At 42.3% G+C, this 27,973-nt stretch overlaps 1 protein-coding gene across 1 annotated transcript in view; it reads right to left on the bottom strand.

Annotated features, from left to right (window-relative positions):
• Nucleotides 1–27,973, bottom strand: part of FMN2 (formin 2) — a gene marked incomplete at its 5' end in the record, with an annotated part of 126,386 nt that overhangs the window by 4,403 nt on the left and 94,010 nt on the right. Inside the window, 3 exons of the mRNA XM_081114281.1 lie at nt 841–922; nt 13,713–13,862; nt 25,685–25,736. Of these exons, the coding sequence (XP_080970407.1) occupies nt 841–922; nt 13,713–13,862; nt 25,685–25,736 (284 nt within the window). The remainder of the gene's footprint in view (nt 1–840; nt 923–13,712; nt 13,863–25,684; nt 25,737–27,973) is intronic.

Here is a 27,973-nt window from a genome sequence, read left to right on the forward strand (position 1 = left end):
AGGGCTATTTAGTCCTATAAAAACTTGGGTTGTTTTAATATCTTTTCCATTTAGACTATGTTAGACTAATCCAGTTGAACATTTTCCCATTTTAAAACCTAACCCAACTTTTCATCTAAAAGAGCATCATTTACTTAGTCTGTGGCACCAAGTGCTAATCCCTCGCAACATTCGGCAAAACATGGACCGTGTCCATGAGGTCACGAGGGAAAACTCATCATTTGCACTAAGCCCTCCCCTCACAGGGTGCAAAACTTGGCATTTTCTTTTGAAGGAAGAAGTGGGCAAGGAGGGAACTTAGAACAGCTTGTTCAACTCGGTTTACTGACCGACAGCTGTGAAGCAGCCAACCGTGTAGAGACATTTATGGGGACAAACCAGGTGCGAGCCCTCTGGTCTTAGCAAAGAACCGCTCTGCATTTGGCTTTTCCCATTATGTTTCAGATCCCAATGGCACTAATGCAATTCTAGCAGCCACTCTGGGTTCAAATGCAGCCCTGGGCTGCAGTCATGTGTAATGAAGAGAGTGAAAGATCAACCCAACCACCACCACCCCCCCCCCCCCGCCATTCCCGCTGTATACACCCATATCCACATAGAAGCACTCAGTAGATTTATCTTACTTCTTAAGCTTGGATGCTGAACCCTGAGATGCTTCTTAGCATCTTAGGCCTAATCAAAGCCTCAGGAAAAGGGAGTTCTTTAAGTTAGAAGCTCATTATTTATTCAAACTTAAGAGAAAAATCATTAAAATACTCCATGTTTGTATATATTGTCAACACGGTGTTTAAACACCAAAGAAAAATCATAGGTTAAAGAATAGAAAAGTGAGGTACTTACAATGCCGGAGTCGTGTCTTGGCTTTATTTTATAAAGTGATTTTCCCTTTTTCTGCCTACACACCTCTTCAGCTTCTTTTACTCTGGGTGGGGAGAAGACATGGGAATTTGTGAATTGGAACAAAGACCTACACAGATCACAGCAATTCACCTTACAGTTGGTGAGCAAGCATCAACTCATTAAGGATTTGAATTATTGGAGGGGAAAAAATACACAGAAATGTCATCTGACATTTGATTTAAAAATGGAGAATGGCATGAACAGACTGTTGAACCTCAGAGGGAAGGCAGGGCAGGGTGGGTGGGAAGAGATCAACCAATGAACTTGTCTGCACATATGCATAACTCATGGACACAGACAATAGGGTGGTGAGGGTCTGGGGGTGGAGAGGATGGGAGCGGGCTGGAAGAGGTTTATAGGGGGAAGGGGAGAGGAGGACCTATGTAATACTTTCAACAATAAAGATTTTAAAAATAAAAGCAATAAAAACATAGACTGTCAGAGCTAGAGACAAATTCATCTGGGGGTTCTTAACCTGGAATCAAAGGACGCAGAACGGAATCATATACAAAAAGATGAATATTTTTATGTACACATTTCATCCTCTATTAAAAAAGCCTTTCATACAAGAAAGTATATAAAAATGATATATATACAAGACAGCAAAGAAAAAGTCTCATTTTTCAGGTGAGCATACTCAGATTGGCTCTCTTACATGAATAGGACAGACGCTATAACATAAACCCAGAAGCACTAAAATAATTAAACGAACAGCATCACATAAAAACTCAAAAGCTTCCTTAAAATGACTTCAGAGGCACTGTCCACATCACATTCAGACACATGCATGAAAGTCCATGGCACTGAATACTTGGGTGGTTTTTGAAAAATGGAATTTCAGCAGGCATGGGAACCAATCATTTAATTGAAAACAGAAAATGGAGAGTGAGCAGTAATGACATTTTCATACCACGAGGATGTCTTTTTAAACGCACACGCCAAGGAAAACAGTAATGCATTTGCCAGAGGTAGAGTTAAAAGAGGATGTTATTTGGAGATTAAGTTCTGGCTTTGCTAGGGACGTTGGGCAACGTCTTGATATTCTGATGCCATTGACCTTGTATTCCCTCAAACAGCAAAAGGGATCAATGATATATCACAGCGTTACTATTATTACTACACAGAGCTGTTGCAAAGATTAAAAAAAATTATATAAAATTTCTTTCTAAAAACTTAAAAATACTATAAACAGCTACGCAGGTTTTCTTCAAAGGTACCGTAGGACATCTACAAACTAGAATCCTATTAATCTAATCCTATTAATATAAAAGGGTACCAGAGGAAGGAAAATGACCTATCAGATTAATGGTATTTTGTTATTATGGTTTACTGAGGGAATGAAAAAATCGAAGTATTTCTGAAGAAAGTAAAAAGGCCGTGGCATTTTAATAAAAGACTGTGTGTGTACATCTGGAAGGCTATTTTGTCAAAGAAATGAATTATAAATATATTTCTCCAGTCCTGTGGCAGAAGACTAATGAGAGAATTCATTTCCAAGGGAGCGGGGTGAACCTCTGGTCTTATACAGCTGAATGGAACAAATCATCCAATACAGGAGCTACAGGCTGATGCCAGACTTTACCTGAAGGTGTGACCAATGAAAGTAACTCCTTCAGGACATAAAATGCCTGTGGGGTTGATAGTGTTCGCAATTCCAGAAAATGATGACACTCTCCATTGTTAACACTTTTCGGACTTTCCACCCAGGCCATAAACCGCCTTTAATCCTTTCTCCAAACATTTGAAGACAAAAATATGTTCTTTAGAACAAACCGAGGATTGCAGAATCCCCATCCTCCTCTAAAGCCACGATCAGTAAATTCAAAATGAAGTATTTGGACAGGGAATTAAGGAAACTTCTTTCGTAGCCAAAATCCAGCATATTCCCTCTTAAATTTGCTTGGAGGACTTTACAGCATTTGGGGGCATTTCTAAAAATGGCCGTCACAAGCATGGAGATCACCAAAGCCTCTTCATTTTCTCTCTGTCTTATTTATCTTGTTCTCAAAACACATTTTTGGAAGGATCACAGGAAGCCGCGTCTAATACGCACATATTTAATTTTACACAAAAACCAATCCGGCCATTCCTCACGACAAAGAATGTGCGTCAACGAACCCTCCCAAGACCATTGAGCTCATCCATTTATTTGACAATCATTTATAGAGGAGCAACTGCAGGTCAGGCACTGGGATGGGCTCAGTTTTATAAGGACAATTAAACTCAAGGTCTAACAGGAGAGAGACACACATAAGCAAGGGGAGTGCATGGACCGGCTGCCTCCTGCACGCCCCCCACTGGGGATGGAGCCCGCAACCCGGGCATGTGCCCTGATGGGGAATCGAACCGTGACCTCCTGGTTCATAGGTCGACGCTCAACCACTGAGCCAGACTGGCTGAGCTAACCAGTCTTTTAATTCTTTTCTTTTCAGAGAACTGAGTTTTCCAACTATCTTCCTGGAGATGCTTTCTTAATCTCTTTTCTTAATTATGAAACTTCCCCTCTAATGTTATTTTTCCTCCCAGGGCTCTAATCTGGACTCTGATCTTGACCGTGATTTCATCGGAAATCTCCACTTCACAATTCCAACTACCCTTTCTACGCTGGAGACTTCAGACCCGCACCTTCAGCTCTGGCCTCCCCAGGCCCACGCTCCAAATCCTGGTTGACAGTATTCTCCTCTCTCTTACCTCTAAGCACATAACCAGTCACCCTCTGAGCAATGCCTCTCCCTCTTCACCACCCCCTCATGCATATGCAAATAGTCAACAAATTCTGTTATTCATTATTCTTCAATGATTTTAAAATCTGCCCCAATATCTCTAATTCTATTGATTTTGTTGTTGTTGTTTCTGTTAATCTTCACCCGCAGATATTTTTTTTCCATTGATTTTTAAAGAGAGTGGAAAGGAAGGGGAGAAACACAGAGAGAGAAACATCGACGTGAGAGAGACATATGGATCGGCTGTCTCCTGCACGCCCCCTACAGGGGATCCAGCCTGCAACCCGGGCATGTGCCCCGACCAGGAATCGAACCGTGACCTCCTGGTTCATTGGTTGACACTCAACTACTGAGCCACTCTGGCTGGGCTAAGACTAAATCTTGTAAAACTCTGAACATGTAAATGATGGCAGTTTAAAATAATTTTTGAAAAGAAACTATTTAGGAAAACTGGCCACATGATTTATCAAATGCTGGGGAACAGTACTATAACCGGACACATTTTGAACTCTATTCAAGGAAAAGTAGTAATGGAAACACAATGGGCTTTAGAGTTCATCTTTGAAAAAGGAAAGCACATAAGGCTGTCCAGAGAAAACACAACTACCACCACATTCTCTTGCTTCTAACTTCTAGGAGGAATTCTTTTTTCAAAATAAGAAATGTGAACTACCGTTAGTACAAATCTAACAATCCAGAAGACTGAGAAATTTCTCCAGTGGTCTTCTAGAAAAAATAAATCCTCCATATAAACTGAGATTAATTTTTAAACTTGAACTTAGTGAAGACATTTCTGAGGACATTTCTAAAAACTCTAGGACAGTCAGCATATTTCCTCAATTATCTCAAACTAGAGGCCCGGTGCACAAAATTCGTGCAAGGAACTTGGCCTTCGTAGCCCTGGCTTCATCTGGAAGGTCGTTTGGCTGTCCGGTCTAATTACCATATTACGCTTTAATTATTATAGATTGCAATGGTCTCAAGTGAACAGCAGTCAGCAAGGGGCTCCTCTCAGACAAGTGCTGGGAATACCAACAACTCCGTGCTGGTGAAGGAGGGAAATCAATTCGCTTCTGGGATCAGATGAGTAAAGAGCAGTGTTCCCATCCCATTGTGTAAATAAGGGGTCTGAATTATATTCTGTCAAACCAGGGGTAGCCTTCGTCCATGATCTCCCACAGGAACTTAACATGGTATCCGAAAATGTGGACAAATCTAGAACTTTCCAGTTAGGACTTTTTAAAATGCTTAGAAAATTGGTTCTCAACCTTCCTAATGCCGCGACCCTTTAATACAGTTCCTCATGTTGTGGTGACCCCCAACCTTAAAATTATTTTTGTTGCTACTTCATAACTGTCATTTTGCTACTGTTATGAATCGTCATGGAAATATCTGATCCGCAGGATGTATTTTCATTGCTCACGACCCACAGGTTGAGAACCGCTGGCTTAGATGATAATTATTTAATAGTCATTTGAATAGGATATGGATGTTCCTACACACATTAGAAATTTTAAGCTTCTGATCACATTTTTCATCGCTAATTTGAAATCTCTGATTTAGAAAAAAAAAAGGCTTGTTTTTCTCCTGGATCACGTCGTAGGGACAATTTTTATTCTCTATTAGATGTGGATTTACATGGAATTCACAAAAGTACGTCAACTGAATTATCTTTTTTTAAAAGTCCTGTAAAAATAACCATGTTCTTTCTGTATATACTGAGGATTTTTAGATTTCCTCAACAAAACAGTGAAATGACACTCCCCTGTCACACAAAATGTCATACATGATGGCCAAAGCTATGACAAAATCCCATTTGACAGCAAATGTCATCTTTTATTACGAGAAAATGGGGTTGGTTACTACAACGGACATTTTTCATGCAGACATCCTTTTCTATTTACCTTTCCTAAACTGTACCTTTACTCTCGGCCCCTGTGTTAAGGTATTTCCTGCATCTCAGTGATTTTTAATTTGCAAATGGCTCAGAGAGTTTTTGATTAGACTCAGTGAGAGATCAAATTAAGTTTTCCTGGTACTTACCCATGGTGTAGGCTTGGCTACTTCTCCAGCCAGGACAATATGTACGAGTAGCTTAGATCCTGTTTTCATAAAAGACTTTCTTTGGTGGGGAATTCTAGTTTGGAGAGAGTTTATCACATTTCCTGCTTGTAAGACTCATAAAAGAGTGCAACAAAGCTGCTTGTATCATAATGGCGCAGAATTATGCAAGAGGAAGAACGGCTTAATGAAGGAGTGAGATGTGGGAGATACGAGGCAGAAATGGGATCAAGGAAACACAGGCATTAAGGGAGAACAAGGGTCACCATGCTTCGTCCGCTGGATGATGCCTCACTGGCCAAAGACATGCTGTTTATCCCACCATCAAAAAAATTCCTGAACCCACTTTCCCTCCGGCCAGAGCTTTTCTCTGTGACCCTGTCCTAAGTATGAACTCCTCAACAAAGTTGCCTATAACCCTGGCTGGTTTGGCTCAGTGGATAGAGCGTCGGCCTGCAGACGGAAGGGTCCCGGGTTCAATTCTGGTCAAGGGCACATGCCCGGGCTGCCAGCACAATCCCCAGTAGGGGGCATGCAAGAGGCTGTTGATTAATGATTCTCATCATGGATGTTTCTATCCCTCTCTCCCTCTCCCTTCCTCTCTGAAATCAATAAAAATTTTACTTAAAAAGAAAAAAGTTGCCTATCATCACCATCCCCACATCCTCTACTCCCATCCAATCCAACCCAGCGATTGTCTCTCACCAAGAGAGAGGACTCTCGCGGATGTCACCAATTCCTCCCCGTTCCCCAATGCAAAGGTCAACGTTCATCCCATCTTCCCCAAAGGGGCGTGAGCAGCGTTTCAATCGGTTCTCCCTCTCGTCCCTCCTGCCTGCAGCCCTTTCTTCACCTGGCCCACCAGGCTACCCAGTCTGGCCTCAACATCCCCTCTCGACACTCCTCCTCTCTCGTCCTCTCTCCTCTTGCTCACTCTGTTCCAACCACTCTGACCTCCCCACAAACACTCCTTCCTCCGGCTTTGCACTTGCTGCTCCTTGTCTGGAATATTCCACCATTAGATAGATACCCATTGGTTTACCCCCTCACTCCGTTTAAATCCTTGCTGTACCCACTTCTCAGAGATATGCTGCCTGGCTACCTTAGGTACAACACCCTCAACCCCCTTCAACTCTCTTCCCTTTGCCCTACTTTATTTGCCCATATCAGCACCCCATGTATATTTGTTGGTAACTTATTGATTAATTGATAATTTATTGATAGTCTACTGTAAGTTGTAGAGGGCAGGGGTTTGGTTTTGTTCACAACCCCCATGCCTGCTATATAGTAGCTGCGTGATAAATACTTGTTGAATGACCTCAGGAAAGCACATGGAGAACTCCTAAGTTCACAGTGGGAAATGCAGGTGTGGTATTCGGGGTTAAAGAGAGTGGAAGGGACCTGAGAAGGAATGGTTGTACATAAAAAGGAAAGGTTGCATGAAAGCATTCTTGATTTTCCATTCCCCTCGGGTGTCCCAGGATCTGTCTCAACACATCCATCCCTTAGAAACATCTACCTTAGATTGGGGACAACTGGTTTTTAAACAGTCCAGCCTCGAAAATTTCTCCCAGAGCAAGAAAGGTGAAGGGTATGGCCTTGCTGATACTGGAAGTGTCTGAAGATCCATTACATGGACAAGGATTGGTTTTATTTGTGTGGTTCTAGAGAGAGTAGAATTAGGGACAGTGAGTATAGGGTCTGGTCAGCCAGATATCCTTTCATTCTATAAGCCTTTACCCCAAACTTCTGGGCCAGATGGATTCCAGAAATCAGAACTTTTCTAATTCTGTGGGTTACAGAACACCACAAACGGGTCTGGCCCAGCGTGGAGTAATCAAACACATTACTAATTACGTAGTAAACATGAGCACTACACTAAGTGGATCAGTAGAGACTATAGACGGCCTCCTGTGAGTGCAGGTCGCCACAAAATTCTGAAAAAACGTTTGGTTTCAGAGGGTTTGGGATTACCAAACTGTAGACAAGTGGTTATGGCTCTGGACTATAAAATTCTAAATAAAACTGTATCAACTGTAATAATTGTTCCCAAGTTTGTGAGCCCCACTGAACTCTCAGGCTAGAGAATTCATGAAACCCCTCAGGTAGAAAGTAGGAAGTGGCCACTAACAATTAGGAATTTGGATGGGAACACTTATGTGTTAGGTTTTCTTTGATCAGCATCGTTAGGGAACTTGTTTTCAATACGACTCATGAATAGCAAGACATATACTTGATGGAAATCAGGACATTCTTTCACTTTTCACTCTGATCCACAGCTTTCTGATGGTCGTGTGCTCACCTCTCTGAAGCTAAGAGGGTGTGCATGGTCCCTGATTCTCTTCCGAGTGTTTGGGACACAGCAGTAGATCACAGTCAGTGGTCAAGTGGCTGTGAGTCCCTTTCTTTTCCTTTATTAATAATAAGCTTTCTTCATAATCCCATCACTTGCACTTACCTCTATATGTATGTTTTCCTGAATGTGATTGGGAATATCTCTCCATTCACCCATCATCAATCCATCCATCATCCATCCATCCATCTATGATATTAAAAAAATGCTTTTCCACCTTTTTCTCTAACTTGTCATCAATATTCTCTAGCCTCTAGTTCTTGCTATTGTTCTCTATGCTCTAGTTCGTTTATTTTGCCTTTATAACATAAAAACATTAGAAAAATCAGAGGCTGTAGGAAGTTAACCCATGTACAAGCTCTGCAGAATTAAGAGTGCTTCTGCTCTAAAACAACACACGACTTTCAGCACACATTAACACCCACGTCTAGACGGACTTTTACAATGAAAGCTTCGGAGTTATCTGGGAGCATCTTAACTTCTCTTAACTGATGCGTACTTTTTCCAACCATTTCTCATCTCATTTACCTCCCCCACAGCCTTAGAACACTTTAAAGTGGCCAAATGGAATTTCACCAAACTTTCCAAAAATGTTCACCCCCAGGCCATAGGAATTTGAATCAAAGAGGTTAATTTTTAAAAATAATTCCATCTCGTAAAATTAGGATCTACTGTAAATATGCTTTTATTTCTGATGTGCTTTTTTTTTGTAAAATGTGGCTTATGTAAATTTATGATGATAAGTACAATATTTTAAAGATGAGATTCTCACATACAAACATCTACTTCTAGCTATTTTAAATTCTAAATGCATGTCTTCGATTCTGACACCAGTTCCCAAGTGTGTTTTTCCCCACACCACCAAGCCATTAACCCAACTCTGACACCATCCCCCAGGAGCTAGCGTCAGACCCCACAGGTTAAGGACTCTGTCCCCCAAGACTGCCCCTCCCCCACTTCAGATGCCAAGTGCAGTCCAAGTTGCCACCTGTGCTTCTGGTCAACCAGCTAGAAATAAGAGGTTCTAATAACACCCTCCTTTGGTGCGACTGCTTTGCCAGAATGGCTCACAGAACTCTAACACTTTACTTCCTAGATCACTGGTTTATTATAAAAGGATATTGCTTAGGAATGCCTGATGGAAGACATACACAGGGCAAGGTAGGTGGGAAGGAGTATGGAGATTCCATGCTCTCTGCATGCACTACTCTCCCCGAATCCCCATGTGCCCTCCAATCTGGAAGCTCCTTGAATCCCAGTCTTTGGAGTTTTACGGGGGCTTCTTTACATGGGCATGAGTGACTACATCATGGGTCATTGGTAATTAGTTCAGCATCCCCCTCCCCTTTTGCGCCCACCAAGTCAACGCAATGGAACTGAAAGTCCAATCCTCTCATCACAGGGTTGGTTCTACTGGCCATCCTTAGATACCTAGAGGCATTCTGAAGTCATCTCATTGAGTCAAGCAAAGACACCGCTATTGCTCTTTCCACTTAGGAAATTCCAAGGGTTTTAGGAGCTCCACGCAGGAATGAGATTGAAGACCAAATGTGTATTTCCTCATTATAAACCACACTATCACAAGGCCTATATCATATGAGAATTCAATATATCATTTTGAGAAAGAGCAAAATGTCTATGAAACTTAACCTAAGTTTAGGTTTTATCATTTTTCAGTGATGGTAAATCTACCTTAGATGTCCATATTATTTTTTTAAAAAAAACAACAGAAAATATTAGTAGGGCTTAAATATAAAATACTAATTCATTAATATGAGTATATTAGTCATATTATATTTCATTTTGTTTATTAAAAACACCACCGCCCTTATATCCTATCTCATTATTGGTTACTGCTACACACGCTTAGGATGAACTCTAGAATCAAGCTGACTTCCTTCTGCTGCCCCAGTACTCCTAATGTGGCAGAGACCAAGGTCACCTTCGGGTTGATGAACTCAGGGGACCAGGGCCCCCTCAGGGAGGAAGCAGGCAGCCCTCTCTCATGCTGAAGGCTGCCCTTTTCTCCAGGGCCCACTTCCAATCAGCTCATCTCCCAGCTCCTCTCCAGAACCACTCCAGGGGCAGAAGAACACCATGACGCCCATGACGGGACGGTAGTGAGTTCATGACCCTGGGTTGATTGTGCTCAAAGCAAAAACAGTTACAGTCTCCACCAGCACAGCCAAACTTCTGTCCTCATCGAGGACATTATTCTCAAAATTAGTAGGGATTTCCTTTTTAAAAGCCAGGAAACTTGGATCTGCCTAATTCTCCAAGGGACAGAGCAAGCCTGCTTCCTGAGTGTGTACCGGGAGCAGCTCACCTCCATTCCCCTCTGAGCCTGGGGTTCTCACATGCCCAGGGTTGGTTAATTCTATACAACTCGATGGGAGGCATGGCTCCTGCTATGACAGGAGGACCACAAGCCCTCTTGCCAACTCAGAAGTGGTGCCTTTAAGCATGACCCTCCCTCTGTGCGACACCGCCATCCGGACAGGACTTTCTATAGCTCAGCATCAAGTTTTCAATCATTCGAGGAAGGACTCTGTAAGGAGGCATCCCAGCCTTTCTCCAGAGAGAGAGATCAATGAGCTGTGGAGACATGTTGGCCAGGCGCTCTTTCTCTGATCTGGATATAGAGTGTGACACGCAGGTGCCAGCCCAACTTCGATCCCTACAGGAAGGGGCACACTGGGTGATCAATGGGAAGTGGAAGACGGCCAGGCCCACGCGGGACAAGACAGAGACAAGGCTGATGGATTATTTAGAGACTGTTTAACATGACTCGGCAAGATGAAAGGACAGGTGACGTTGATGGAATAAAGTTTTCAAACTCAGAAAGACACTCAGGGCATCAGGGATCTTAAGGGTTTTGCGACAGTCTCTGACTCAGGAAACCAAAGCAAAATAAATCAAAATGGAATGAAGTTAAATAACATAAAAATGCCCAGAGTCTTCATAGAAGATAACATTCAAAAAGAGAGAGCAGACAGACCTCTGGTGTATCTACATATTAATAATGTTAGAGCTGTAACTAGAAAGCCCTAATTGCAAAACAATGTCTTACATCATTTTAGGGAATTATATTAGGCATAATGGGATTTTCTTTTTTGGCTCTGCAATGTCTTTTTACTTTTTAAAAAATGCAAAATCATAGCTCATAAAACTCTAAGAGCATTAGAATTGGAAGTGATTTTATAGTAGACATATGAGAGATATTATGTACATAATATTTAAATGATGATGACAACAATGATAATAACTTAAAGGTCATTTTATTTTATTTATTTTATAATAGATTTTTATTGATTTCAGAGAGAAAGGGAGAGGGATAGAGAGATAGAAGCATCAATAATGAGAGAGAATCTTTGATTGGCTGCCTCCTGCACACCCCACACTAAGAATCAAGCCCACAACCTGGGCATGTGCCCTGACCTGGAATTGAACCATGACCTCCTGGTTCATAGGTCAATGCTCAACCACTTAGCCACACCAGCCGGGCTAAAGATCCTTTTAAGGAGAAACAAATTGTAAGCAGTAGTTTTCCACATAAACCAAAGAACCCAAGCTATGAGATACTAATTTGCCCTGATGGTGGTCCATTCTTGGCTCCCTCTACACACCCCCCACCCTCCACTACACATACATACTCAGCACATGCTCTCACAAGTTGATTCCTTTTAAAATTGAGTTTGATGCCTTATCACAGTCGCTTTTAAATCTTAACCAGACTTCAGGGGGCAAAACCAAGTGAGCTAATTGTTCTTTGTCAAATACAATGACTAACAACATGTCTCAGTCAAATGTTTGCCATTACCTGGGATCCCAATTTTTGTTTTCAAGAAGAAATATTTCTTTTGTAAAATATATGTTTTTATTGATTTCAGAGAGGAAGGAAGAGGGAGAGAGAGGGGAAAACATCAATGATGAGAGAGAATCATGGATCGGCTGCCTCCTGCACACCCCCGACGGGGGATCGAGCTCACAACCTGGGCATGTGCTCTTGACCAGAATCAAACCTGGGACCCTTAGTCCACAGGTGGATGCTCTACCCACTGAGCAACACTGTCCAGGGCCCAAATTTTTAAGCGTGGAAAAAACATTTTCTGTTTCTCTAAAGCTTCACTCTCACTAGTGGGAGCAGGGATGCCGTCTGGGAGTGGAGTCTCGAAGCAGAGCAGTGCTTCAGGCAATCCTTCACTTCAGTGACCAACAAATACATCGTCACATGATCATAACCCTTCTTCCTTTCTCCCCATTCTTCAGATGTATCGCTGATTGCTTTGAAAGCGGTCATTTTCTTCTACACTGACAACAACGGACTTCAATCTAAACAGACAGCTCCCTTGACGACAAATGTTGGAAACGGAAATGTTAACATGACAAGAGATGCTCTCCAATTAAATGCCTCACCTTTGAAGGCCCAGCATTCCAACTCTTTCCCCCTAATTACCGATTTCAGTCAGGCTGAAACCAGACTTGATTGCCATATGTTTGTGCAATTAAGTAGAGGAGCAGTTCTGCTTTCTCCAGGCTCATCAAAGACTACCTGTCTCAATGTCGAATAAACCAGCAGATTAAGTTAGACATCGCTTTAAACATAACCCGTAGCAATGTCACAATTGATCTATTAAATGCATCCTTAGGATGTAAGTTTTCTAAAGATGCAAAGCAAAGTCACTGTCCATGCAAGGATGTTGGAAAGTATACTACGTGGTTTTGATATTAGTGTTTGGTTTATGGTATAGATTGTGTTCCCTTTTCATTCTCCTACCAGGTCCAGCTATTTTGGGATGTTGTCCTGGGAGAACTAGATTTCTTTCTTGAATTAATGTTTAGCATGCCTCCATGGAATTGCATAATCCTAGTGACAGAGACTTTAGTTGAATTCTTAAGAGGAGAAGTTTCCCTTCATTCCTGAAAAGCTCTGCCTTAGGAAAGGTGATATAACTCTATAAGAATCCTGAAAGCTTTTAAAAAAAATATTGATCATGGCCCGGCCGGTGTGGCTCAGTGGTTGAGTGTCAACCTATGAACCAAGAGGTCATGGTTCCATCCCTACTAGGGGGCATGCAGGAGGCAACCGATCCATGATTCTCTCTCATCATTGATGTTTCTATCTCTCTCCCTCTCTCTTCCTTTCTGAAATCAATACAAATCTATTTTAGGAAACACTGATCATGTGTTTCTTGGTGACATCTGGAAGAAATTTTTATACAAAGAGTGAAATTTTGACATTATCCCATGAATCGAGCACAGATAAAACAAAACCAACTCTTCTTACCTTTAGTCTTTGCTATTGGTCTCTTGACCTCAGTGAGTTGGTCATCTCAGCAGGGTTGCTCAACTCCTACACAGTCTGCTTGAATGTTGTTTCCTCACCACAGAAGTTGTTTTACCAGACAGGTGTCCTGGCAAACCACCACCCTAATCATTGTCTGTAGTGTCCCAGCCTCTACGCTGACACTTTGACTCAAACTCTACGTTTTGCCAAATCTCCGCACCTCTTAGACTTGCTGCCCCGGGTGGAGGGCCATTTAATTTTTCATTCAGGCTATGAACGTTGCCAATCCTAGCGGTGTCACACCTAATAAAACACCAGTTTGAAAATGCCATCGTGCCCAAGGAACACACACACACACACACACAACACACACACACACAACACCTACCTCTCTTGTAGAATAAGTTTGTTCTCCTTCTTCCAAAAGTCTTTAAAGTCAGAGCTGAATTCATGCCAGATACTGAAAAAGACATTCGGGGACACCTCCTTCTCTCCAAGTTTTGGTTTCATGAAGAAATAGGCTGTGGTCTCTAAAAACCTGTCAAGGCAGATACACACACAGAGCATAAGAGCTATGATTACTTTCCAATATGGGCTGTTCTTTTCCCGTCCAAAGGGTGATTTCATTCATGCGCAGTCATTATGACCAAGAGGACACAAACTCTCCGGGCCCCAACAGGAGTTCTCTTACGGGTCCATGTTAGAGTTTTGGACGCAGACGGGAGCAACTGACAAGAACCTTCCATACACTGAGAACTCTCCCTGGTCCAATTCTATTGTCCAAATGAATCACGATGTGTCCAACCTATTTCAGAAGTGAGCCTGTGGTCTGGTTGGGACGTCTTGGGAGTGGTGGGGTACACTTTCTTTCTACCCTCTGCCAGGGGTGGGGAACCTCTATTTTGCCAAGGGCCATTGGAGGTTTATAACATCATTCGAGGGCCATACAAAATGAGCAACCTGCTATATTTGGTCAAACATTTAATTAGTAAATCAGATGTTTGGCAGGGCCAGCCCAAATGATTTTGCGGGCCTTACATGGCCCGTGGGCCGGACATTCCCCACCCCTGCATCTAAACAAATGAAGTATCAGTCATTTTGTCCCCAAACTAATATATGTATTATATACTATTTGGCTTCTATGCTATTTGGCTCCCTGTATTGTTGGGGGAGGCGGGAAAAGAAAGAGTCCCAGGAGATGCTGACAAACTCTCCCATCAGTGAGTGGGACCCATCCGTGAGGGACAATAGACTAACTGTCTTCAGAAGGGACCACGCAGCGGCTATTCACAGAAAAACCACATGAAGCTTAGAGGAGTTTCAAAAGGGTTATTTGACATATGGAAAGGGCACTGGGTAGAAGTATCACTGGGTATAGATGAAACCAATGGATAACTGTTGAGGTTGGATGATGTGTACACGGTGGATCTTTGCACATTCTGTGTACCTTCGCACACGTTTTAAATTTCTCATAATAAAGAATTTGTTAAATTACAAATGCACACACACACACACACACATAAGGTTAGTACAAAAAAGTAATGGCTATAAGCATCTTTTAAAATGGCATTCTAAAAATATTTTTAAAAGGCTAGACTGTTGCTCGAAAGAACTCCATTGGATATTGTTTGTGACCACAAGTTATGTTCCGCAGATAATGAAAATAGTTTTGATTTTTTTATTTCCTTATTTGAAAAGCGGACATACAACCAAATGAGAATCCTTTTCTCTTAAGCTCCTCATCTGTTTTTAAGGCAGCCTTTGTCTGGGAACTGTACACATAAAGAATGACTCAAAACTTGGTTTTTATTACAGCCAAGAGAGGTCCCAGTAATTATCCTAAAATAGCATTTTCTTGCCACAAGTGATGATCTGTATGGAGAAGCATGTTCTCTGCAAATGAAATATTTTTAAAATATTGTATTGCCTGTTACTACTATCAATTACTTCCCATCTGTGAACAGGATGTAGCCTTGGTCAAGCACTAGAGAGAACCTTGAACTTCAGCCCGCCATTCTGCGGGCACCTACTCTGCAGGAATAGCAGATGAGGGCACTCCTACTTTCATTTAGTTCATGAGCAGGTTTGCCAGGCACCAAAAATGGCAGGGTGAAGATAGAGAAAAATTCAACCCTGAGAATATCCTGCTAAGCGAAATAAGTCAGACAGGAAAAGTTAAGAACCATATGATTTCACTCATATATAGGGTATACAACTGAAAGCAACAAATGAACATGAAATACAAACAAAAATTCACAGATACAGACAACAGCATGGTGGTTACCAAAGAGAAGGGGGTGGGGTGGGGTGGGGTACTAAAGGGTAAATGGGGCCAATTATATGGTGAGAGAATAAGATTTGGCTCTAGGTGGTAGGCACACAATGCAATATATAGATGACATATCATAGAAATGTACTCTTGAAACCCATATAATCTTATTAATCCATGTCACCCAATGAATTTAATTTAAAAGGAACACACAGAAAAATGCAAATGCTATTCAATTACTTCCTTGAAGAGCATTTCTATTAGATTAACAAATACTCGCACAAGAGTCAAGGCACTGAACGAAGCAATTCACCATGCTGTGCCTCAGTCTACAGGCTTCTAGGCACTGACTGCTGCTCTGAGAACTGAATCACCATAAGAACAACCACTCTGCTCTCAAGCATCTACTTCAAGAATGGTAAACTCTGCCGGCTGGTGTGGCTCAGTGGCTGAGCATTGACCTATGAACCAGGAGGTCATGGTTGAATCCCTGGTCAGGGCACCTGGGTTGTGGGCGGGATCCCCAGGGGGGGGGGGGCATGCAGGAGGCAGCTGATCAATGATTCTCTCTCATCACTGATATTTCTCTCTCCTTCTCCCTCCCTCTCTGAAATCAATAAATATATATATATTTTTAAAAAAAGAATGTAAACTCTTCCATGACAATGTTCAAATATGTATACTTCAACAACCTGAAAGCATTGGATATTGTTTTTTACTACAAGTTACGAAACAACACAAGACAGGACTTATGGATATGTGGCAGGTTGCTCCAGAAATGATCCTGGTTTCAGAAAAAAAGAATGTACCCCACTAAAGCAATCTGAGGTGAGTAACCTAAAGATGGGCTACTCTTCAGAAGCATCTGTATTATTACTTTACTTTTTATTGACTGACGTCAAAGAGACTTTCCACTCCAAGTGGAGTAATAATACCTTACCATCTTCACCCACCGGCTTCTTGCTCCCATCAATCTGGCCTTACAGGGTCTGACATTCGCATTCTATACTTGGTCCTTCATCTGCGTGGAATACTCTTCACTCAGGCATCCACCTGGCTGCCTCCCACCCCTTCAGATCTCTGCTCACACATCACTTACTCAGCAAGATCTAGGAAGAGCCAGAGTGAAATCGCAACATAGATTCCCTGAATATTCCTGCTTGACTTTTCCCCACAGTACTCCCTGCCACCAGAAATTCTGGCCATCTGGTCTACTTGTTTACCGTTGGCCTTCCTCTGCTATAATTAATCCTCGATGAGGTGCTTTTATCTTTTATGTTGTCTGCTGCAGTCCCAGCACCCAAACAGTGTCTGGCACAGAGGAATTGTGGGATAAATATTTGCTTAAAGAATGATTTCTACTGAACAACTACACTAGACACTTCTGGGGACAAAACGTTTGGTTTTTAGGAACACTGTAGTGGAAGAAATCTGTTAGGCCTCTTAGCAGCCTGAGGTTTTAAGACAAGAGCTTTACATCGGAAGGGTCAAGATTTAGTTCTGGTACTGCCCACAGCGGGCCTACGCGGACTTTATTCGCTTCAGTAAGCTTCATCTCCTCATTTCTAAAATGAGGACAAGGCTTCCTACTGATCAGATGATTGTGAGGCTTAAAGGAGATAAGTGTGTAACGTGGTTCGTGGCGTTGCCAGGCACATCAGACCCGTCAGGGATGGTTCTTACTACTGCTCACCAGTGAAGGCGGCGTGAAAGCTTCCCCTTCAGCCTTCACGGTGAGTTCACAGAGTGTGAAAGGACCGGGCACTCTTTCTTCACACAGAGGAATTAAAGAGGGCGAGTCCTTTCTCCTTTTCCCATATCCCCGCTTAATTATGAGACAGCACAGAACCTCTATAAAAATTAAAACTGATGCCAACATGCCAGTCTCCTCGGGGCCAGCAGGCCAGCGCCAGCGTGGGTTAACCACCCTTACCCTCTCCTCCCTACTCATCTACTCCGTTATCTCACTTGGCTCCGAAGAGAGTTTACAGTGACTCCAGCCAAGAGAATTCCTCTCACTTCGCTTATGGAGAAAGAAAAACATCTCCTTTTACCCTGGCGTCATAGAAGAGGTGGACGGTAACAAAGGGCTACATCCTTTATTCTTGACTCAACGTCCCCTGACTGTTTCATACTCCATGACATGTATTGCATACACATGAACACACACACACACACAGCTTCCTGGCACCTACTTAACAGACATATCACAGTCAACAGCGGAGCGAAGAGGTCTGCGGAAAGAGGTGAATCCATTGAATTCTACGCCCCCTTCCTCCCACCGCCAGCACAGCTGCAGTTATCAGCAAAGCGAACACCACCACTCAGATGTGAGTTGTTGGAGGTTCTGTTGCATCTCCCAGCTCTGGTTCAGGCCACTCTGTCATTTCTCTCTAATGCTAATGGCAACAAGCCTTGGGACTCAAGTCTCCCTCCCTGGCTCAACTGCCAAGGGCCGTGCAGGCTATTTTGAGATATTTCTATATTTGGACTGGTGGGTGCAAGGAAAGGGTCTGATGAGGCTGGTTCTTACACAGACTCCATGATCCCAGGGGCCTTGCCGCAGGTCAGTCCTGCACCAGTCAGTCTAAGTGGGCCTGGGTGCCTTCCTGTTCGCTCTGTGATCATCCTTCCTTTCTTCTCAATGTCACGGTCCTTTTGGAGTTTAACAACTAAAAAATCAGGTACTAAATGAGAGGGTTTTTTAAAAAAATATATTTTTATTGATTTCAGAGAGGAAGGGAGAGGGAGAGAGAGAGAAACATCAATGATGAGAGAGAATCACTGATCAGCTGCCTCCTGCACGCCCCCGACTGGGTACTGAGCCCGCAATCCAGGCCACAACCCAGGCATGTGCCCTTGACCAGAATCAAATCTGGGACCCTTCAGTCTGCAGGCTGACGGTCTATCCACTGAGCCAAGCCAGCTAGGGCCTACATGAGAGTTTAGACACCCAGTAAGAATTACACACGTGTGAGTTAATTTAGCTCATATAGTCCAAACCGAGGACATAAAGCATCTCACTATGAAACAAGAAGCCAAGAGAGCATAACAGTTTCAATGAACTGCCCAGGGTCATCATCATAAATCTTTCCTTGCCTGTGCCATTTTTATTGTGCAATGTTGGGTTCTGTAATATTATTCTCCAGAACAAAGTAAAGTCTCCAGAGAAAGCTCTATTTTCAGGGAAAGCCTTCCACAAATAGCTGCAATTTTGGGGGATCCTAAATCAACATCTTCACTTCTTCCTCCTTCCTCCAGCGCCCCCATCGGAACTTACAGGAAATATAATATATTTTATTGCCCCAAAAGGAAGAATAAATCCATTTCGCTCATTATTAAAAGGCCTCGGAGGGCTCTTCCCCGGTTTCTAAAATGCACCAAGAATACACTCGTGCCAACCATTTTGCCCCAAACAACAGGACATCAGAGGAATCCAGGTTGGTAAGAGGACAAGCTGGTATTTCTTTTCTCTTAAAATGAAACACTGTGGTCTGTCTCCTTTTAGGGTCATTATGATCTCAAAACAGCCAACTGCTCTTAGAGAAAAAAAAAGGAATTCAACATAAGATCAACTATCGGCTCCTATAAAACATGGGCGAGAAGCTTAAAAATCCAAGTGACACGTTTTCAGGCACAAATTGGCCCTGAGGAGACCATGTAAATTGAGACTCACGCTGATCCCTAAAACTAGGAACCAGACAACCACCACGGTCAGCAATGCTAAGGCCATTATTTCCCTCCCATCTCCTGTCATGGACCTCTATTCTTTTCATGCCCTGAGTTCTACCTTTCATAAAAATCTCATGTTACTCATTGACATCATTTCTCACCACTCTAAAATGTATTCACGCTCTATAACTCCATCATGGCACCTTGACCTCCAAGGGGGAAAAAGAACATCCATCACCTTAAATCAATCCTTAGTTATTCACCTGCAGGGTCTTTATCCCGCCCACAGCTACTTTCTATTTAGGAAAGTATCAAGTCCATTGCCTCTCATTTCCAACATCTAAACCAGTGGTCCTCAACCTTCCTAATGCCACGACCCTTTAATACAGTTCCTCATGTTGTGGCGACCCCCAATGTCATTGTTACAAATTGAACATCATTAAAGCATAGTGATGAATCACAAAAACAATACGTAATTATATATGTGTTTTCTGATGGTCTTAGGCGACCCCTGTGAAAGGGTCGTTCGACCCCCAAGGGGTCGCGACCCACAGGTTGAGAAGCGCTGGTCTAAACTCTCTTACTATTGGCTTATTCTCCTGATCCTTAAAGCATACTCAGATTTCTTCATTCAGAAATATTTCTCTCAGCCACGCAGACTCATTGAAAGACACCATTATTTATGTATAGATGGTCTATGACTCAATGCTTCTGTGTCCTCACTCATTTTGAAACTGGCTTCAAGGACCACCCTCCCACTACTGTCTTCTGGGGATCCCTGACCGAAACCTCTAATTTTTACCAATTTTCATCCTTATGCCCTTAAAATAATGGACCCACTACTGTGCTGCTTATTTTAACTTGAAAATAAGAAATCATTAACAGAGCTTTTTATTTTATTTTATTTTTTTACTCCTTTAGGTTAAATCTATGCAAATGGAACTCAATATATTATTTCCATTTATCCTTCATCAAACTCTCAATTATGGGATCTCAGGTTCATCTACTTCATAGCTTCACTTTGTATTAATTTTTGATTTATAGAAATGTTGAATACATAAGATAGAGAATTCCCATATAGCCTTCACTCGGCTTCTCCTCATATTAACATCTCACAGTCACAGTACATTCGTCAAAGCTAAGAAATTAACATCGATTCCATGAAAGTAAGGGAATTCTCTCGGCAGGAGCTACTACAAACTTTCTTCAGTGAAGTGAGATAAAGCGCATAGATGAGTAGGGAGGAAAGGGTGAGGGTGGTTAACCCACTCTGGCCGGTCTGCTGTCCCCGAAGAAGCTGACACACTGACATCAGTTTTAATTTAGATGAAAATCCTGTGTTATCTCATAATTATGTGGAGGGAAGGGGAAGAGAGAAAGGAAATGAAGTCAGACCACGTATGCTCTCGGACCACGATGGGATTAAACTGGAAATCAATAACAGGAAGATGAATAGGAACACCTCCAGCTCATTTCTGAAGAATTCATAGGTCAAAGAGAAGCTCTCGAGGGAAATGAGAAAGTTTCTGAAACGAAAATACGAGCTGTCAACATTACAGGATACAGATAAAGCAGAGCGTAGATGAAAACTTATAGCGGAAAGTGTTTACATTAGAAAAAAAAGAGAAAGATCCACAGCATAAGATTCCACCTTAGAGAAAATGAAGCAAAACACGCAGTTCCAGCCTAAAGCAAGCAGAAGAGAAGAAATAATAGAAATCAAAGCAGGTATCAATGAAGTTGAAAACAGAAAATAATTAGAGAAACCAGCAAACCCCCAAACAGTGTTTTGTTTTTTAAGATGAAGAAAATTGATTGTAGAGGCAAGAGACTGGGATCGCCATCCCAGTACTGAAGGAAAAAACCAAAGCTGAAGACCTCACCTTACCCAATTTCAAGACTTACTCTAAAGCTACAGTAATCGGGACAGCAAGGCCATGGTGCAAGAATAGACACCGAAATCCACGCAACAGAACAGTGCCCGGAAGTAGACTCACAAACGTAGTTGACTGGGTTTTTGACAAAGGAGCAAAAGCAACTCAATGGAGGAAGGACAATCCTTTCCACAAATGGTGCTGGAACAAGGGATTTCCTCAGGTTCCCTATGGCCCTACTGGTGTTATTTCCAATTCTCCAGGAAGCAGGGGTCAAAACTGGATTCATTGGGAAAATACGGGGGCCAGCTGGTAGACCTGGCGGCAGGTCCCAGATCCAAGGAGGAGAGGGAGGGAGAAATGCACTAGCCAAAAAGAGCTGATATTAATATCAAGCGTATGTGTTGTTGTTCCTTTTAATGACGCCGGTGAGAAACCAGACGAAAGTAACGGAACAGTATTTTTACGCTCAGACCTATCATCTTGGATCGATCAAGGCAGGAGGGCCTTGCGAATAAGAGTGGAGCCCACCAAGAGGGGTAGAGACATTTAAAACCGGTGGGAAATCTGTTCTATTTGGAAGGAACTGGTGGTCTGTATCTCTGTCTCATATGGCTACTGAAAATCACAGATGTACGGGGTTAGAAATACCATCAGCACCCTGTAAACAGCATTGGTGTTGGTGCAGCACAGCAGACTTATGCAACATTGACCATGAAGCACCTCGCTTTAAAGAAATGGCTGGAGCCCTGGCTGGTTGGGCTCAGTGGATACAGCGTTGGCCTGTGGACTGAAGGGTCCTGTGTTCAATTCCGGTCAAGGGCACATGCCCAGATTGTGAGCTCGATCCCCAGGAGGGGGCGTGCAAGAGGCAGCCAATCAACGATTTTCTTTCATCATTGATGTTTCTATCTCTCTCTCCCTTTCCCTTCCTCTCTGAATTCAATAAAAATGTGTGTTGTTTTTTTAAAAAAAGAAACTATTAGGAATAATTTTGATACTAAAGGCCCCACCTGACCTGGGAAATATATCTTATGTATACAGTTGTATTTACATTTTAGCATGTAATTTACAAAGTATTTTAACATATATTGCTAGTTTTCTCCTGACAGGGTAATTGAGTGGCAGAAACATGATAAGAAACGAGTTATAAATTATGATTCCACAGACTTAACTAGCAGCAAGCCGTTCTGACAAATACCAGTATTTCATTCATTTTGGCTTTCAAGTTTCCTAACTGAATCCTACAGTTGCACAATAGACACGCAGTGTTCCATTTGTAAGGTGGCTTGCATTCCATTCTTGGCTCTGTGCTACCTCGCTCCCTGATACTGGGGAAGTGATTTAACAGAAGCAAACTTCTCTCCATTTCTTCATCTGCATAACGGACACTATGAATTCATTACCCCACCCAGTCCCCACAAGAATATTGTGAGAACCGGTAGGCTAAGTCCCCAAAGCCTTCCTATTCCACATCTTAGATATCGATACAATAAGCGCAGAAGATCAACTCTTCATTTTTGTGACAATAGTGATTGGAAATATCACAGAGCTCTCTCTCCAGCAGGCATGTAGCATGACTCATGCGAACCACATCGATGGCCATGGAAACCTGCACTGCACCGTGAGGTCAGTGCCGAGATCAGGGGCTGGAAAAAGACAGCATCTGGCATTTGAAAAATGTACTTTCGGGGCTTGGATAAATGTCAGCTTCGCTAGCCCAGCACTATTTGCAAGATATTCCTGGCATGTTGCGAACTGCATAGCACTGCCATGCTGAGTGGAATACCTTTCTTCTAAGAGTGACGCGGAGCTCACGGCGAGAACCTCTGCACAAGTATTTGCAAGCTGATTAGACTCTTTGGAACCCTAACATTTCTGAGGACACAGATGCAGTTTGAAACATAAAGTAAGGGTGCTCCACTTTTGGTCCATATCTACAGAGACCATCTCCTATGACTTCTTAACATACAACAATGCCTTCAAGGAGATAGCACTGTTTGGTGAGCTAAGCCATCAGGTAACCTTGACATTCTTCTCCTATTTTCTTTTTAAATGCATTTTTTATTGATTTCAGAGAGGAAGGGAGAGAGAGAGAGAGAGAGAGAGAGAGAGAGAGAGAGAGAGAGAGAAAGAAACATCAATGATGAGAGAGAATCACTGATCGGCTGCCTCCTGCACGCCCCACACTGGGGATCAAGCCCACAACCCCGGCATGTGCCCTGACCGGGAATCGGACCGTGACCTCCTGGTTCATGAGTCCACCCTTAACCACTGAGCCACACCTGCTGGATGAAAGTCAATGGGTTTTATCAAACTTTAAACAATGCAGCTACAGAAGAAGACCCCTTTGTACAAAGAAGTGCTGCCCCGAACGCTGACCACGTGGCCTGGAAGGGAAAGGGGTGAACTACAGCCTTCACCTTTGACCCTTGGAAGCCTCCCTCCTCGAGGCCCCCAAAGAGGCTGCGTCTTCGGGGGAAGGACTCAAAGGCATCAACGAAGAAATCCAAACGGGAGAATAAGCTTCAGCTTTGTTTGACTTTATCAGCGTTGGGAAGGGAATGATGTCATTGTTTGGGGGTTCTGCAAAGACATGGCACGTCCCCTCGGTGTTAATACCAGGCTGGAGCCTGCCTGGCCCGCCAGCACCGGCCCGATAAACACAGACCTGGAGTCTCTCTGTTCATCTCCGGACAGTTCCTCGGAACGATCCTGGAAAATATGCCTGTTCTGAACTAAACATTTCACTTTTCATCTTATCCATGTTCCAGAAGGCCATTCCTGGGATAAACACGTTACAGACGAACACTCTAAAAGCCACTGCCCATGATGAACTATGTGCGCATCCTTCAGGGTGGATTAGAGACTTTCCCTCCCGTGACAAATGAACAGTGACATACCCTGCGGAACCATTGGAACCGACATTCCGTTGTTTCTCTCCTTCGTTGTGTCTTTATTTTGCACGAGAGAGAAAGTTTCCATTTCAACTCATTGGTTACGCAATCCTGGCTGGGGCTAAATACCACTCAAGCAATATCACACACAGGAATAGCATGTATTTTTAAAAATCTGCGACTTAAAAAATTCTTTTACCAATGTGCTTCCTTCCACCACTCTTTCTCGCCTTTTACTACGGGTTGTTTGAAATTGCCTCTGCTGGTATTAAAATTAAATAGAGAACGAATGTATTCACTTCAAAAATTAAAGTAAGATTGGTACTAGGATGCAGATTAAGTTAGCGAAGCAATTACCACAGAATTGGTACGTTGGTGCCATTTCTTTTGGCTTCTGCTGTGATGTAGTAACAGCCAAGGCTTTTAAAGGAGGCAGCCAATCAATGATTCTCTCATCATCTCTCTCATCTATCCATCTCTTCCTCGCCCTTCCTTTCTCTGAACTCAATAAAAACATCTTTAAAAAAAAAAAAAAAGAAACTGGTCAAATTCTTTTACCAATTTGCTGAGCACAATATTTTATATCAACTCAACCCCTACAAAATATGTGATATCCTACCTACAGGATCCGGCCAAATCAGTAATGGCAAAGAAACTCTTTCTCCTACATTTTCTCACAAATGTAATCAGATTTCTTCAGAGAGAGTGATGGGTTAATTTCATGTATTAACGTGGGTGGCAATGGTAACCAGGGTGGGGCCAAACACCAGGGTAGATGCTGTTGTGAAGGTGTTTTTTACATGTGATGAGCATGGGTATCGGTAGGGTTTGAGAAGAGCAGATCACTCTTCATAATGTTGGTGAGTCTCATCCAATCAATTGACAGCTTGAAGAATAGAACAACTGTGGTTCCACAGTACGAAGGGATTGTCTCGAGAATGCTTTCAGACTCAAGATTATAACATCAACTCCTGCCAAAATCTCCAACCTACCATGAGCCAATTCCTTAGCATCTCTCTCCCTGCCCCCCTCCGCCCCCCGTGTGCATACACAACACACACACACACACACACACACACACACACACACATGTACACACACATATACATTTTATTGGTTCTGTTTTTTTGGTGAACCCCAACTAATACAGGGAGAAAAAAGAAGAGGAGAAAATGGAGGCAGAGCAGGGAGATTTCTGAGATCCTTCTCTATGCTCCCCATGATTGGCAATCTCCCTTCTGGAAGTTGGGGGGGTACACACGTGAAAACCCAGGCTTTCTAACTGGTCTCCACTTTTGAATGTGGAAACGCAATAGTTCCCGATCATCAAACACTTCGCCCTTTTTTCTTGGAACAGATTCCTGCTACCTTCCTTTCTCTTGTATTTCCAAACCCTCTTCAAAAGTGAAGGGGCTACTCTATTCACAATATATTGGTACTTAACAGGATTATACATCATCCAGACTCGCAAATATAAAATTCCAGAATTCAATGTGAGATTAAAGTGCACTGTTACATCACCTTCTTTCCCTCCTCTGCTTGAAAATAAAAATGGAGCTACTGACTGGTTCCTTGAGATAAAACATACTAAGGATTTTATAAGCATATTCTGAAAAGAAATATTACAGAAAAGTACTTAATTTCTCACCATTTATGAGTCTCTGTTAGTGAATTCTCCTCTGCCTCTTGGTCAATTTTAGCTGAAAATACAAAAAAAGAAAAAGGTAAGTGACAAATAATTACACTCACTCAAGCAAGTATGACCCAAATAATATAAAATATATTATAATTCATTATTATTAATGCAAATATGTTCATCAGAAGTTTGTTTTAAATCTACAAACAGATATAATTGAATAGATTATATTTAATTTTCATTAAATTAATACTATTAGATTGATACAGATAAAATATATTATATAACCAATTAAAATTTTTAGATTCTAAGTAATTTCCTTAAATCTGTCACATGAATCTGAGAAAGCAAAACACTAGCTAGCTTCATATGCATGCCTATTGTGTTTGTCGAATATTAAATACCAATAATTAGTTGAAAATAATTATTTCAAGCAAAGGTACAAAAACCAAGTCAAAAAACTAAAGAGAAAGAGTATGGGACCTTCTCCCTAAGTGTTCTCCACACAGATGGACAGGTACCGAGATTATTTCTACAAAGGAACAAGATAAGACACGAGCATTCCCCATTCATTGAAAGTGGGAAGGTGATTATGGACCCATTTATTTGCCACTATTTTTATTTAAAAAGAAAGAATGATAGCCAAACATAAACCCAAGGGTCAAATTTGGAAAAGAGATTACATCACTATTTTCAAATTATCCTCTATAATAAAAGCCTAATATGCAAATCGACCAAACAGCGAAATGACCGGTGGAACAACCAGTCGCTATGATGTGCACTGACCACCAGGGGACAGATGCTCAACACAGGAGCTGCCCCCAGCCCTCAGGCCCCAGGCCAGCCAAGATCGAACCTGATCGCGAGCCAGGCCTAGGAACCCTACCCGTGCACAAATTTCGTGCACTGGGCTTCTAGTTTAAAATAACATCGAACTCCATCGCATAAAGTTAAGTATGGCAGTGACTTTTGCCTTTTTGATCAGTAGCATTCTAGGAATTTACCTAGTGCTTCTATACTATACACACACACATACACATAAAGATTTTTGACACAAAAGTGTTAAAAATACTATTTCCTGTAATATTTGTAGTCTATTCTATTCGATTTTAAAATGTTAATTGTGACCCCCTACATTAATTTCATGCTTCACTAATGGTTTGTGACACATTTTGAAAATCAGTTGAGCTATAGAACAAAAAGTTTAATAATAATAATAATAATAATAATAATAATAATAAAAAGCCTGGACTAGTGAAAGCAGACATGGTCTCTTTTTTTAAATCTTTATTGTTGAAAGTATTACATATTCCCCCCTTCCTCCCCCCACTGACCTCCTCTAGCCCACCCCACCCCCACCCCAGGCCTTCACCACCCCACTGTCTGTGTCCCTGGGTTACGCACATATGCATACAAGTTCCCTGGTTTGTAAGCATGCTCTCTGGGTCACACTCCTGGCCATTTGGAGAAACTAGAAGCCAAAGTGGAGCAGAGCAAGTTAATTACAAAGAATTGGAGCTGCACACAAGATCCAGTCCATGCCACTCAGGAATTGTCAAAGCGTCTCTATCGCTGCCTTACACACAACAATCCAGCTTGGGCTGGTTAATGTTTTACAACCTCAAGACGGTATTTGCTCGAAGTCTGCTCAGTATCTGCAGAGCCACAGTCCAGTGTCCTGCGGCCACTCTCGGCCAGGATTCTAAGAATTTAAAAGGGGCCGGTTGAGCTGGCAGCTGAGGGGTTCCCCACCCCCCACCACCTTTTCCCTTTTTGTGCTTTAGACTGTTTACATGCACTTACGGGGAAGTCATTAGCCATTCTGAACAACAGAATAAATGTTCCATCGTTTTACTTTGAAAAGACTCTCCAACACAAACAGATTGTCTTATAGGCTCTGATCTGGGCTGCCTTGCATTCAAATGCTTTGCTTCCAGGAGCAATTCTAGAAGCACATACAGTTGGTTCAAGGGAAAACCAAGCCCCACATAGCTCAGTGGTTGTCGACCTATGAACCAGGAGGTCATGGTTCAACTCCCAGTCAGGACACATGCCCAGGTTGTGGGCTCGATCCCTAGTAGGGGGCGTGCAGGAGGCAGCCGATCCATGATTCTCAGTCATCATTGATGTTTCTCTCTCTCTCCCTCTCCCTTCCTCTCTGAAATCAATAAAAATAGATTTAGAAAAGGAAAGAAAGGAAGGAAGGAAAGAAGGAAGAAAGATGGCAAAAGAAATTCGGATATTCATTCCCTGCCTGGACATGTATAAAGGACTTAAAATTCACTTGAGTTCAAGTTCACT

Source organism: Myotis nattereri, assembly GCF_964212035.1.
Source record: "Myotis nattereri genome assembly, chromosome: 20".
NCBI classification, from domain to species: Eukaryota; Metazoa; Chordata; class Mammalia; order Chiroptera; family Vespertilionidae; genus Myotis; species Myotis nattereri.